The 13,543-nt window shown below is 38.9% G+C and overlaps 1 protein-coding gene across 1 annotated transcript in view; it reads right to left on the reverse strand.

Moving 5' to 3' along the window:
- sema3aa (sema domain, immunoglobulin domain (Ig), short basic domain, secreted, (semaphorin) 3Aa) overlaps positions 1 to 13,472 on the reverse strand; it is a 33,419-nt gene extending 19,947 nt beyond the window's left edge. The window contains exons 1-2 of the mRNA XM_083528837.1: positions 12,936 to 13,472; positions 2,588 to 2,748 (exon numbers count right to left, since the gene is read on the reverse strand). Coding sequence (XP_083384963.1) covers positions 2,588 to 2,748; positions 12,936 to 13,047 — 273 coding nt within the window. The 5' untranslated portion in view covers positions 13,048 to 13,472. The remainder of the gene's footprint in view (positions 1 to 2,587; positions 2,749 to 12,935) is intronic.
- Positions 13,473 to 13,543: the final 71 nt, after the last annotated feature.

Consider the following 13,543-nt stretch of genomic DNA (forward strand, 5'->3'; position numbering starts at 1 on the left):
TATGACGTAATAAAGAAAGAGACAGTGAAATGCAGCTTGCTCTTTAAAAATATTGCAAAAAAGAACAACTGTGTCAAAAGGTAATTGGAACACTCCTAAAAAAAATTTTTTTTTAACTCTAATGTCAACATCATAGTTCTACAGCATCTGTCATGTAGATATAATTACAACAAACAAGAATTTTTATGAGAGAAGAACAGAAAAGGTTTTGACTAGAACATTAATTAATAGAATGCTTAAAGGCGACTGTTTGGTTTCTTTGCATCCCCTAAAACATGCTAGTAGGTGAAGCAACTATGCTAATTTGGCCCTAGATGTGAATACCAAGCACAGTTTTTAAGCTCTGGATCCATCATGTCATGATGCTGATGAAGTGCATGATGAAGAACTTTATATATCAAGTGAAACTAGCCTGTTTTTTTTCTGGTAGCATTTGGATACAACAAAAACAGATCCAACATATTTGAATTTCCAAGTGCTACAGTACGTCCTTGCTCTATAAATTAATCAGTTCAACGAAAGGTCAAATGTGCCATGGTGATCATCTGTACACTACTAGTTTAAACACTAAAGTAATTACTTGAAACCTATTTCAGTCAACTAATGGACTTGTAATGCAGACTAACAGACTCTCAATACACAAAGAGACAGAAAATAATGTGAGAAAGTTAATCAATAGAACCCTAAGAGATGGAAAAGAAGGAAGGAAAGAGAATGATGGAATGCAGATCTCCCTGAGTACAGATGGAGTTGAAAAAAAAAGAGGCTGCGGAAAAACATGGAACTGATAAGCAAAAGAAAGAAGGAGCTGGACTGATAAGCAAGAGAAAGAGCTGTAGTAATCCAGGGTTTAAACTCATGATATGGACGTTTATGAATGTCTACCTACTCCTTTCTTTTGAACTTACCTGGATATTGCCTAAAAACTATTGTATCATTTTGTAAACCAAATCTGTTAGTTAAGTCAACCTAGCATTCTTCCTCATATCCATATTCCCAAAACCTGAATGGTGGCTGATGTTTTCTTTTTTTTAGCAAAAAATAATGAAACTATTTTTATATAATGAAAGTGTTGTACAATCCAAAATCTACACCATTACACATTTAATTTGAGTTGTCTTGTTTGCATCATTGATTATGTGCTTTTTGGTCACTGTGTGATCTAATAAAGCTATAATATATTTTTGTTGCTATTAAACAAAGGTGTAAATCATATGGTGTACAAGTTGTCAGTAAGTTTGGGAACTGACTGAAAGGGAAAATATTTAGAACAACTTTATTAACTTCAAGAGAAACAAGAAAGAGAGGCTGGTGAAGGAATGGCCATTTATAGCCCCTATATTGTAAGTATTAATACTGCAATAACAGGAACTTGTTTTATGACATTCCACCCAATTTAATTTGACTATAAATCGATAAAAATTATGACATTCTTAAATAAATAAATGAACTAATATTCAGGGGGGGAGTGGTGGCTCCAGCGGTTAAGGCGCTGGGTTACCAATCGGAAGGTCGGGGGTTCAAGCCCCGGTATCGCCAAGCTGCCACTCTTGGGCCCTTGAGCAAGGCCCTTAACCCTCTATGCTCCAGGGGACCCTTACGAGAAAAATAATAAAATCAAGGACCGTGATGTCGGAGCGACGTGGGGCCGCCTTCCCGTGGGCTCACCACCTGCAGGAGGGACCGTAAGGGACCGGTGCTGAGAGAATTGGGCAGCAGTCAAAGGCAGGGGCCTTGACAGCCCGATCCCTGGACACGGAGAAGTGTCTGGGGAATCTGCTTAGACTGCTGCCCCCGCGACCCGAATTACGGATAAGCGGGAGAAGATGAAATGAAATGAAATGAAATTATTATTCAAAGTAGATATTGGCAAATAGTTTAAATATAGTTACTTCCAAAAGAATATTATTTGATTATTAATCATTTGTTTTTATTTTAAATATATAAAAAAAAAGTAGAAAGATGCAAGATTTAGATATCTAATTTGTACAGTAGTAATAACCAGCTCAAAATTTTTTGCCAATTGGACCATTCATTCATGAAATTTCAGAGCAAACATTCTGGACTTTAGACCCTATTCATGTCTTGGCTGATTGAATACACATGTCATAAAGTTCAAATTGTGAGTTCTTCTAAACTCTCCCTGCCTGTTTTGGGTTTTACCAATGTCACGATTTGCTACAATGAAATGACAGACTTGTATTTGAATTACTATGCTGCTCTAGACAAAGTGGTGAACCCATACCAGTTTGGTGGTGTGGTACAAATCTTTGGCAATTATAAAGATATCCCAGTGCACAAAAATGAGGTTGTATACACAACTTTTGCATGACTAGAGATGATTTCAGAAGTAATATATAATTAAGCATTCTTCACAGAGGTTTTGGAATACCAAATGCTCATTAGCTTGAATGCAATGCAATTTATTGTAAAACCCAAATCATTCAATGCCAATACTATTATTTACTATACAATATTATTTTAACAGCGGTAAGCCAAAGAAGCATTTTCATTCTCATTTTCTGTGTGTGTGTGTTTGTGTGTGTGTGTGTGTGTTTGTGGTTGTGTGTATGTGTGTGGTTATTACCTGATTGAGGTCTCTGTTAATGTTGACGAGGTCTAAAGAGAAGATATGGTCCTCTGCTCCTACTAGTAGCCTCCCTCGCTCCTCATCCATTAGAAATGTATCATAACCCGAACTGTTTGTTATTCCAGAGAAAGTCACCAAATTACTGGAATCCAACATTTCTGTGATGAAGAGAAAGAAAGAGAGAAAGACAAATTAGTTGATGGACAATATCATTGACTCTTTAATAACTTGACCGAAGTTTTATATCCACATCATCTTTCTTCAGCATTTTTTATTTTATCTGAGTTTTAAGTTTTTTAGTGATTAGATTTTTGATTCTTAAAGGCATTTTGGAAAAATTGCAGGACTCAAAATGTGCCCCTGCATGCCATTGTCTGAATCTCTTACCTATTATTATAAACCAAATACATGGATGAAGAATGAACCTGAACTGTGAACATACAATGTTGCACAATGACTTGTAGGAATGAAAGCTTCAGTCACTTCCTCACAATGTACTTGTCTAGTTTTTTTAAAGAAACATCTAAATCTATCTATCTATCTATCTATCTATCTATCTATCTATCTATCTATCTATCTATCTATCTATCTATCTATCTATCTATCTATCTATCTATCTATCTATCTATCTATCTATCTATCTATCTATCTTTTTTTTTTACTTTTTAACTTTACTTTGTTTCAGTCAATCAGCCAAAAGACGTTGAAACCCTAGCTACTTAAGTATGATTTCTTCAGGCTTAAATGTAAATGTCAGACTTTGATCAAAAGCTCTGCTCTGAAGGGAAATAGGCATGAGCTTAGTTGAATATATTTTGTAATCAGACCCTAGCCGCCAAATGTGTGTGATGCCTCTGCAGTTGCAATGGGATCAGATTGAAACTGCCAACCTTTGCTTGTAGCTAAACTACATTCACAAGAGAAACATATCTAAGTTTTGTAGTTCTGTCCACTATATATAGCACAGACTTTATCGAAATATATATTCAGACTTTCTTCATGTGAAGTCAAATTAAATCTGACCACATCATTGCAATTTGTACACATTTAAATAAGAACAAGTTAAATAAGTGAAACTAAACTACACTCTGGACTACTCTTATAGACACTAAGGTTACCAAAGCACAAAGACAAAGAAAGGCAGCGCAGGAGAGGTGGAGAATGAGGTGCAGGAAAGGTAAATGAGGTGAAGTTAAGGAAAGCCAGGCTCTCTGTAATCATTGCCAGACTGTGAAAAATTCCCCACTAGGTCCGTTCCTGGCATTTCTGCCTATTCCAAAAGAGACGAACATTTCTGCAATGCTTGGACAGCGCTCAGCACAGACTGTCTATGAATCATAATCATCAGTGACACGTAGAGCCTGCAGTGAGTCTCTAGAGCTCAGATCGACGTGCTGCTGTAGTAGCCATCTGCATTTGATTCTGGACATCTGCGAGCTTGGAGAAAAGGAAAGAGAGGAAGAGAGTGATTGAACGAGATTGAGAGAGCGAGAGAAAGTGAGAGCTCATCTATCACCGGTTAAGTAAATGCTCCCATAGGGACTGTGGGACAATTGTGAGTACATCACAGAACAAAAGCTGGAATAAGCCTTTTGACTAGACGGTATATGTGGCAGTAGCCATTAAGCGGGTTGTACATACAATACAGAAACATCCCAAATGTATTTCGTGCGGTTACAGAGCTGGAATGGGTTTGTACAGGCCCCAAATGATACATCTCATAGTTGAACAAACATTTGTTTAAATGTTCTTAAGTAAATAGAAACCATGATGATCTCCCAAATAAAACTGAAATGGTGTCATACACAGGTATTAGAAACATTACAGGGAATAATAAAATTAAACAAAAGAAGGAAGAAAAAAAAAACTCCATTGAATGAAAACAAAAACATGAACAATTGCTCAAGAGTGAAAGAAATAAACTGTTTAATACATAATTTATTTTATTCTAGTGTGATTGAAATGAAATAGATTACCTTGAACATTTTCCTAATAGGCCTACATCTTGGTTTAGAAGTCATCAAGTCTTGTATGTCTGTCTACAGGAAGATTTGACCTTGGATAGCCAGAAGGCTTTATAATATTATTCCATAATTCATAGGTTACTATCCAGGAACTAAGCATGAACGATGGAGTAGATCTTCTTTAATACTTATGTTACTCCTACGACTAAGAACTACAAGTAAATACTTAGAGTTTTACTTTTTTTTTCTGCAAAGCCACTAGCTAACTATGACTGTTAATAATAACTGATGATTAAATACTGTTCACATCATAATTAAAAGTCCAAACTGAACTCTGGATTACTGAGCTTCAAATTTAAAGCATATTTATACATTTATAAATAACACAGCACAAACACACCGGACCGTGACATTATCAAATTATTAAACTACACTGTTATTAAATTAATTTCTTTCAGAAAAACCACACAGCCTTTATTAAGAAATGCAATTTTAAACTAGCAACAGGAACTGCCTCCAGACATCTGAGTAGAATCTAATATACTTTTCCTATCTTTCTGGAATATATCGGTAAAAATATGTAAAGTTAATCTGATGATTACTAGTCAATTATGATTACTAGTACTGTGCAATGTCAATGTTCTATCTATCTATCTATCTATCTATCTATCTATCTATCTATCTATCTATCTATCTATCTATCTATCTATCTATCTATCTATCTATCTATCTATCTATCTATCTATCTATCTATCTATCTATCTATCTATCTATTTATTAGATGACCATCACTGGTCTGAGAAAAAAGTAAGCCAGATAATTCAAGATTAATTAATCACATTAGATCTGGCAACAAATAAAAAAAAGCATTGTAGAGTATTTATGAAGAATGTTTTTTTTTTCTTGTCCTATTCTTTTTTTTTTTTACAAACTCAGCCATTTTCATTACTGTTCATTTAACTAAGACATGTACTGTGTATTGTGTCCTCTTTTTCTCATTCTCCTTCCCTCTGCCTTCCTTCCATCATCTGCCTTACACCTTTCTGGCACAAGATCTGTCAGCTTCGTGAGTTTCTAAGCCTAAAGAGCGTGAGAGTGTGACTGCTGCTTGAACTTGAAGAAGGCATTTTTTCCTAAAAGTTCATCACAAGTGGTGGCCTGTAACTGGGTTGTGATTAAACATAGCCTCACACACACACACACACACACACACACACACACACACACACACACACACACACACACACACACACACACACACACACACACACACACACACACACTTTTGGAATATACCTTTATTGGTATAAAATGATTTTAAGAAGAATTTTTAGGAAAATAATTGTTAAGCCAAAAAAGGGAATTAACACAATGTTCTTTTTAATGCAAATCAATCAACTACAAATCATCTGGTGTCTGATTGACTTAGCTGCCAGACTTGTAGCTTTTGCTATAAATTCTGATACTTTTTGTTATCAATCACAGCAAATAACAGCCTACTTTCATGTTTACTCACCATTAACTGCTTCAAGCAGACTCTTGTATAACTTTTACAAATAGCATGTCATGAAATTGTGTCAATAATTATATCGCTCTCCGAAAAGGTCGTGGTGTCACAGTGGGTAAATAAAGTGTGCAAAGCCAATCAATTAGTCTGAAGCATGATTTGCAGTAATGTAACCACTAAAGACTTACCAACACAAAACACATTTTCATTCATTAAAAAACTTCAATTAATTAAAATTGTATATACATTGTGTATATATATATATATATATATATATATATATATATATATATATATATATATATATATATATTTCTAAAAGTACTTTTTTTTTTTTTTTTTTTTTTGCAAGGTGTGCATTAAACATAAAACAATAGTAATTAGGTTATCATAAAAATAATAACTTTTATTTTTTTTGATATACAACAATATCAAAACATTGATCCATTTAGCTTAAAACAAAAGGTTCCTACTTCCTACAACTGTATTATTTTACTAATATTGTTCATATTTGAAAGAACAAAAAAGACAAGTGCTATTACACACACGATTATTGTAGGACATTTTCATTCAGTCAAAACAGTCAATTTTGCAATTGTGTGCTGTATGTTTTTGGGCTCCTCTGTGTCTGAGGTCTGAATAGTCTGCCACTGGCCATTCATTGATTAGAAAGAGAGAGAGAAAGATGAAAAAAGAATAAAAAGCAAAACAGTATTTCAGATGGTTTTGGGCGCTACCTATTTATTTAAGTCAGAACAATAGCGTACTTCAAACCACGCGTCAGCCCCTGACCCGGTTTTAGCCCCAGCTTCACTGCCAGACAGCTCACTCACATCCTCTCCAGCGCTCAGCAGGCAAAGTGTGTGGTGCGGTTTTGTTCAGTGTTTGTTCAATGCCAGAGTTCACTAAGCTTTCGGAAACTTGGACCTTTGCTAAACATGCTGGTTTGACTGTCGCTCTAAAACTTGCATTTTGCTTCACTAGGCTTGGCTTGGACCCTCTTTTTGCTTAAACCACTGTTCGTATATCATGCTCTGGCTGCAGGTTTGTGTCAGTAACCTCGGTAACGAAGCTGTACGCCAGGCTACGAGGGTGATTTGATTGACAGATCAGGACAGGCAGTTGAGCGGAAGCAGACACCCGCAGAGTCATTCGATTTCCAATGACACCAATAGGAAACATAATCAGCATAGCAGATAGCCCCCAAAAGACACTGTGTACGAGTTGGAGTGATTTATGGCTTTCGAAAGATTACTTGAGGCAACAGTGCAATCAGTGAGGTAAAGCTTAGGGTCTATTTACCTGGAGGTAAATACAGTTGAGTGCAGCCTCCATGGATTCTGGGTAAAATACTAACTCACATAACTTTACTTCTGTTATAGACTTTTAAAAAATAGCACGGGGTAACGCACCCTCACACATTTTTTTCACATGTAATACATAGTGTTCATGTACTCACATGTTGCATTTCACACAAGAAAGCTATTGTTCTATACAATGTATCCAAAAAGTATAGAATTCCACTAAGTTGTAGAAATGTGGCTGGATTCTGAAACAAGACACCAAACTAATTTATGGCAAAATCAACAGTGGTTCCAAAGGCGGTACCAAAAATAATTAGTCTATATGTGTGTATGCATTCCTCTGCTTGCATACACCTTCATTAGTGTGTCTAAAAATCCTCAATTCCTTGCTGAACAGAATTCTGTCTCAGCCTCTCTTTACGGCTGTGAAACAGTACTGGCATGTTATCCCGAGGCACTCCTGCTTGGAGAGAGTGTGGAAGTGTTTAATTACTCCTGAATGTGCCCTGGACATGCCAGGGAAACCGCAGAGACTGCTCGAAGCACGCCTCTGGCCACAGAGCATGTAGCCAGACACTGCTGAGACAGAACTTAACTCTCCTCCCTAGTGTCCTAGATTACACACTGACTCATGGAGAGAGAGAGTGCAGGACATCATTAATATCACCAATGGATGCTACAGAAAGAAAAATCTGTGTTTGGAAAAGAATGAGGGAAAGGTCATAGGTTTTTCTCACTAAGATGAAGCTAAAAGTTTCTTACTTAGGACATATTCACACAAACACACACAAGCCTTGTGACATTCAATACTCCCAAAGTGCTTTTCTATGGATATTGATATTCCCAGACAGGTGCACTATTTCCTGCCACACTGCACCCAATGTCCAGTCTGTAACCTGATCATCAACACATGAAACACAGGTGTACATACTAATACACACTACCAGCTATATCATCTCTATGTCTGCCTTATGGAGCAAATTATATAATTAAGCCAAATAGGGCTGATACGTTTGAACTGAACATCACACAGTTCAATGAAAAGGTCAAGACCGAAGATGAGATCTTTGAAGGAGAATGCTAATGCTCTGCACAAATGCAAAAAACACATGTCTGTCTGTCTGTCTGTCTGTCTGTCTGTCTGTCTGTCTGTCTGTCTGTCTGTCTGTCTGTCTGTCTGTCTATCTATCTATCTATCTATCTATCTATCTATCTATCTATCTATCTATCTATCTATCTATCTATCTATCTATCTATCTATCTATCTATCTATCTATCTATCTATCTATCTATCTATCTATCTATCTATCTATCTATCTAGGCAGCTACCTACCTAACTAACTGAAAGCACAAGGTTGCATTTTTATTCTAAGGAGTCATTTGTAATTTGAGAGTTTCCTGCTGTCTGCCTGAGGTGAAATGTGATTGCAGTAAAAAAAATAATAAAAAAACCTGACCAGTCTTTCTTTTAAGTCCCTCCTTCACCAAACCCACCTGTTCTCCAAGTCATCAGTTGTCTTTAAAAAAAAATGATTTACTAGATGAAGTTGTTGGGGTGAAGTTAAGTTTTTAACTTTTAAATAAAAAAGAAAGGAAAATATTGCAATAAAATTTCAAATGCATTGTTGAAAATTTTGAAATTATCAAGGTGTCTCGAAAATGAACTACTGAAAACATTCTGCAAAAACGGCATGCTATATTTCTACAAATAGCAAATATGGAGGTCAGATCGGAAAGAATTAAGGGGGCGAGGGAAGAGCAAGGGTTTGAGATGCAAAGCTCACAGGATGCCACATTCAAGGTTGTCAAACTTTCCATGATTGGTAAAATGTAAAGAAAAAACATACCTGTACTTCTTTATATAAGAAAGATTTGCTTGTAGATGAAAAACAATTTAAGTTATTAAAAAAAAATTATATGTAGACTATAGTTGGATTGTGAACTTATAATTCATTCATTCATTCATCTTTACAAAGTGCTTTATACAGGTCAGGGTTGCAGTGAAACCAGTAGTCTACCTATCAGTATGTTTTTGGGCAGTAGGAAGAAACCCACAGAGATGCAGAAACTCCACAAAGACTGTAACCCAACCCAGGATTAAACCCAAGACCCTGGAGCTGTGAGGCAGCAACATTCCTTTTGTGGAACTATGAATTACAAAGTGGATGGTGGGCTATCGAGAGACTTTTCTTCTATTATGCAGATAATGTAGAACAAACAAACACTTCGACTGAGATAAAATGAGCAAGAGTCTTAGAAAGGAAGACAGACTGAACTGATATTGTTAACTGCTGTGGTTTAGTGGTGAAGGCTGGGACAGAGTGAACAGTTCAGAAAAGAGAGTGTGTGTGAGAGAGCAAAAGAGAATTGGGAGAAATAGAGAACAACACAAATGCCTCCTTGTATAATCGCTTCCATCCCTAAAGTCTGGGCTGGTGCCATCCGGCACTTCCTTTGTCAACAAGAGAGCAGTTGATATCACAGACCATGTCCAGACTGCACCCAGTGTCTATTTCAAAGGATTTTGGCTGAATTCTGATGACTAACGGAGGCTCATCGTTCCAGCGCCATCCCAATCAATCCCAGGATGGTGCTGGCCAGGGTAATGAGATGGGAGGCTCTGCATAATTACTTCACAGTGAGTAATTATCAGGTTCTTTCACAAGCTCTTTAAACTCCTCCGCGCATGCTAGTTGGCCAGGCCTCGGCGACGGGGTTGCCCTGTTAAATAAACCAACGTCTCACTGGGCTGTGCACACATGCTGCTGCCCCTAGGGGGCACTGTTTTCATTTGCACTAAGTGAGAGCCAGCTATGGAGAGAAGAGCAAACGAATGGAGCTGCTCTACTTATGTGAAGGCATCACAGGTTGGAAGGGAAAAACCTTTTACCTGTGCAAAGTACCAAAACACAAACCCCAGGGTGAGGTTTTAATGTAGGAGTGCGAGAGGTGCACCATGCACAATTGTGTGAAACAATGCTACAATAATGTTGACAGGAGCAATTTTCAGCCCTAGTCAACAGGAAGAACAGGGAAAAAAGAAAAGGCTGGTGGGATAATTACAGGGCCAGCATACAGAGAAGAAAGTATCCATCACCTGGCCATCGCTCAACAAGCACAATCTCAGAAACTGTTTGACAGGCCTTCCCCTGGGGAGCACTGCCGTTACTGGCTGTCACTGATGATACAAGCCATGATAAATCTGCGTAGTTTGTATGTGTCTGCGAAGAAAAATAGATCAGCCCTCCCGAGAGAGCGTGTTCTCCTCACGCTTGTTTAAGAGCGTGTCCCTCGAGAGTGGCTCGGCACATTTATTTGGCTTAATTACTATGCTGTATTCACAGGGGGGAGTGCGAATGAATGACACTTCACTTAACGACCAGCCTCGTCTGGCCAACTACTGTCTGCCGGCTCCTTTCATTAAGCCACTCTCTCTTTCTCTCTTCATCCCTCCATCCGTCTCTCTCACTGGCACTTAGACAGTGTGTGGGTGTGAATGCCGATCTGTCACTCTCTGAGGCATCAAAAGAGCCATCAAACACCTGTGGACCACTCAATAACACACACACACACACAGACACACAGACACACACACACACACACACACACACACACACACACACACACACACACACACACACACACACACACACACACACACACACACACACACACACACACACACAAATACACATAACTCTATCACTGTGGCCAGGTGTCTAATTATCTTAGCTTGGCTCTACCTTCACATCTCACTCGCCAAAAAAACATCCGATCCACTGTCTCTCTGTCTCTCTCTCTCTCTCTCTCTCTCTCTTTCTCACTCTAATTCAGACACATTCTGTCTCGTCCACTTTCTCACAGACTCGGTATCTTTGTTCCAAACATGCCACTGATTTGAGCGTGTGTGTGTGTGTTCACATGTCACCCTCATCCATAGTCCTTTTGAATTCCTAACGTGTGAAGTTATTTGTCAATTAAATTCATCGCCTGTGTTATGTCAAAGATGAACGACAAGTAAGGCAGCAGACAAGGGTTATTTATTTTTATTTTCTTGTTCATTAGAAAGCACACATATTCCCACAATCCTCTGGGCCATCCCAGTAGTGGTAATCTGCTCTAAGAAACATGTGATTGGCTACAGGTGGACATGCACCTTTTTCATATTAAATCCTTACAGCAATTTTTTTCCCCTGGAAAAAACACATGCTGAAGTGCAGATCCCGACCACATTCCAGGTCTGCTACAGTAAAGTTTTCTGTATATTCACTAGTACTCTCTGTGAAAATCTCGGCACGCATGTGTGTGATTTCTCACACCATCACATTTTCGGGCGCACTTCAGATGACAGACTCGGGGGATCAAAATAACTCGTGCCATCCATAAAAGTAATGAGAGGGTGTTTTAATAGCTCATACTGGAGTCAATCTAGGTTTCACACTAACCTTACAATCAACACCAGTGCTGAAAGAAGTATACTTTCTAACATGATCTGTTAAAAAATAACTAAGAATGAAAAAGAAAAGAAAAAGAGAGCGAGAGTGAGAGCGCGAGAGAGAGAGAGAGAGAGAGAGAGAGAGAGAGAGAGAGAGAGAGAGAGAGAGAGAGAGAGATTGCCACCCTATGTCGAGTCATATACTTTTGCCCATGTGTCTGGACAAAGAACCGCAGCGGCCTGCCTAGCTGACAATAAAAGAGAAACGGCCAAAAATATGGCAAAAATGCTGGTGCCTATTTCTATTCAAGATGAAAGGGGCTGGCTCACAAGATGTTGTGCTAGTTTTTGGGTTCTCCGCAGTCTCCATGCAAAATAGTGCTCTGTCCCAAGAATAATGTTCCTCTCCACCGCTACCTTTCATGTCAGGTTTCTCATACTCATGTCTCATACTACACTGCATTAACAGAGATGCATGAGAGCTTATGAGGGTATGAGGGCACTTCCACACCAATGCATGTAGGCACATGAATCTGTGTGACTTGTTTTTTTTAAAGCCTAAACTTAACCATTTAACTCCACAGCACTGGAAAACTGATCAAGCAGGAGACATCACTTAGTTATGCATGGCAGCTATAAAACAAGGGACTGGGCACAGAGTTCAAACCTGAGAAGAAATCCTAACACACGCTAATGCATACAGCAAAATTTCCCTGCGACCTCCCGGAACATATGGAAACAATCTGTCAGAGCGAAATGAGAATAGACGATCATACTCCAGCAAGAGAGCAAAGGAGAGTAAGAGAAAGAGAGAGGGCGAGAGAGAGAGAAAACGAGAGACAGGCAGAGAGAAAATAGACAGAAATGAAAGAGTAGAGAGACAGAGTGGAGCTGGTTAAATCTGAGAGGTAAAAATATACAGAACGGCTGAGTTGTACAGTCAGCAAGCAGAGAAAATGATGTTGATAGATAGATAGATAGATAGATAGATAGATAGATAGATAGATAGATAGATAGATAGATAGATAGATAGATAGATACATACATACATACATACATACATACATACATACATACATACATATATCTGAATTTGTTTGTAAGTTCTAATAGGCAACATTCACCCAAAACTCACCCTTGTAAGAGAGCCGCAGACGTGGAACATTCTTCTTGGGGTTCTGCAGGGCCACTCTCCCGGGCAGAGCCGCCAAGCCTAGCAGGACTACAATCCCAAGCAGGTAATCCATGGTGCTGGAGCGCTGGTCTCCAGCCCACGGGGGGGTCCTGGCCCACAGCACCTGGGGACAAGTACTTCCTTACTGGGTGAAGATCTATGCAGTGGCTCCTGTCCTCTCTCTGCGCCCCGAGGCAGATCCAGAGCTGTGAACGTCTCTGCAGGAGGCAATCCGAGTCAAATTCCCAGTGAGGCAGGCAGGAGCTCACATGGCTCCATGTGGTTGGGAAGGTGGAGGGAGGATAAGGGGGTGTGAGGTGTGTTAGGGTTGAAGGTGTATTCCTCTTTGGTTCTGAAATGCGCTGAGTGTGAATCGGTGTCCAGGGACCGAAGACTTTGTCATGGATCCTGCAACAGCCACGCTTCACACTCACTCACTCACTCGCTCACTCACACACACTCTAACACACACTTCTGATCCTGTCCACTGCACGGGCAGACTGAGAGGGAAAGGCAGAGAACTACACCATCCACAAGAGCGGAGGGGAGGGGAGGAGAGAAAGGAGGGA

Source organism: Silurus aristotelis (assembly GCF_946808225.1).
Source record: "Silurus aristotelis genome assembly, chromosome: 24".
In the NCBI taxonomy this organism is placed as follows: Eukaryota; Metazoa; Chordata; class Actinopteri; order Siluriformes; family Siluridae; genus Silurus; species Silurus aristotelis.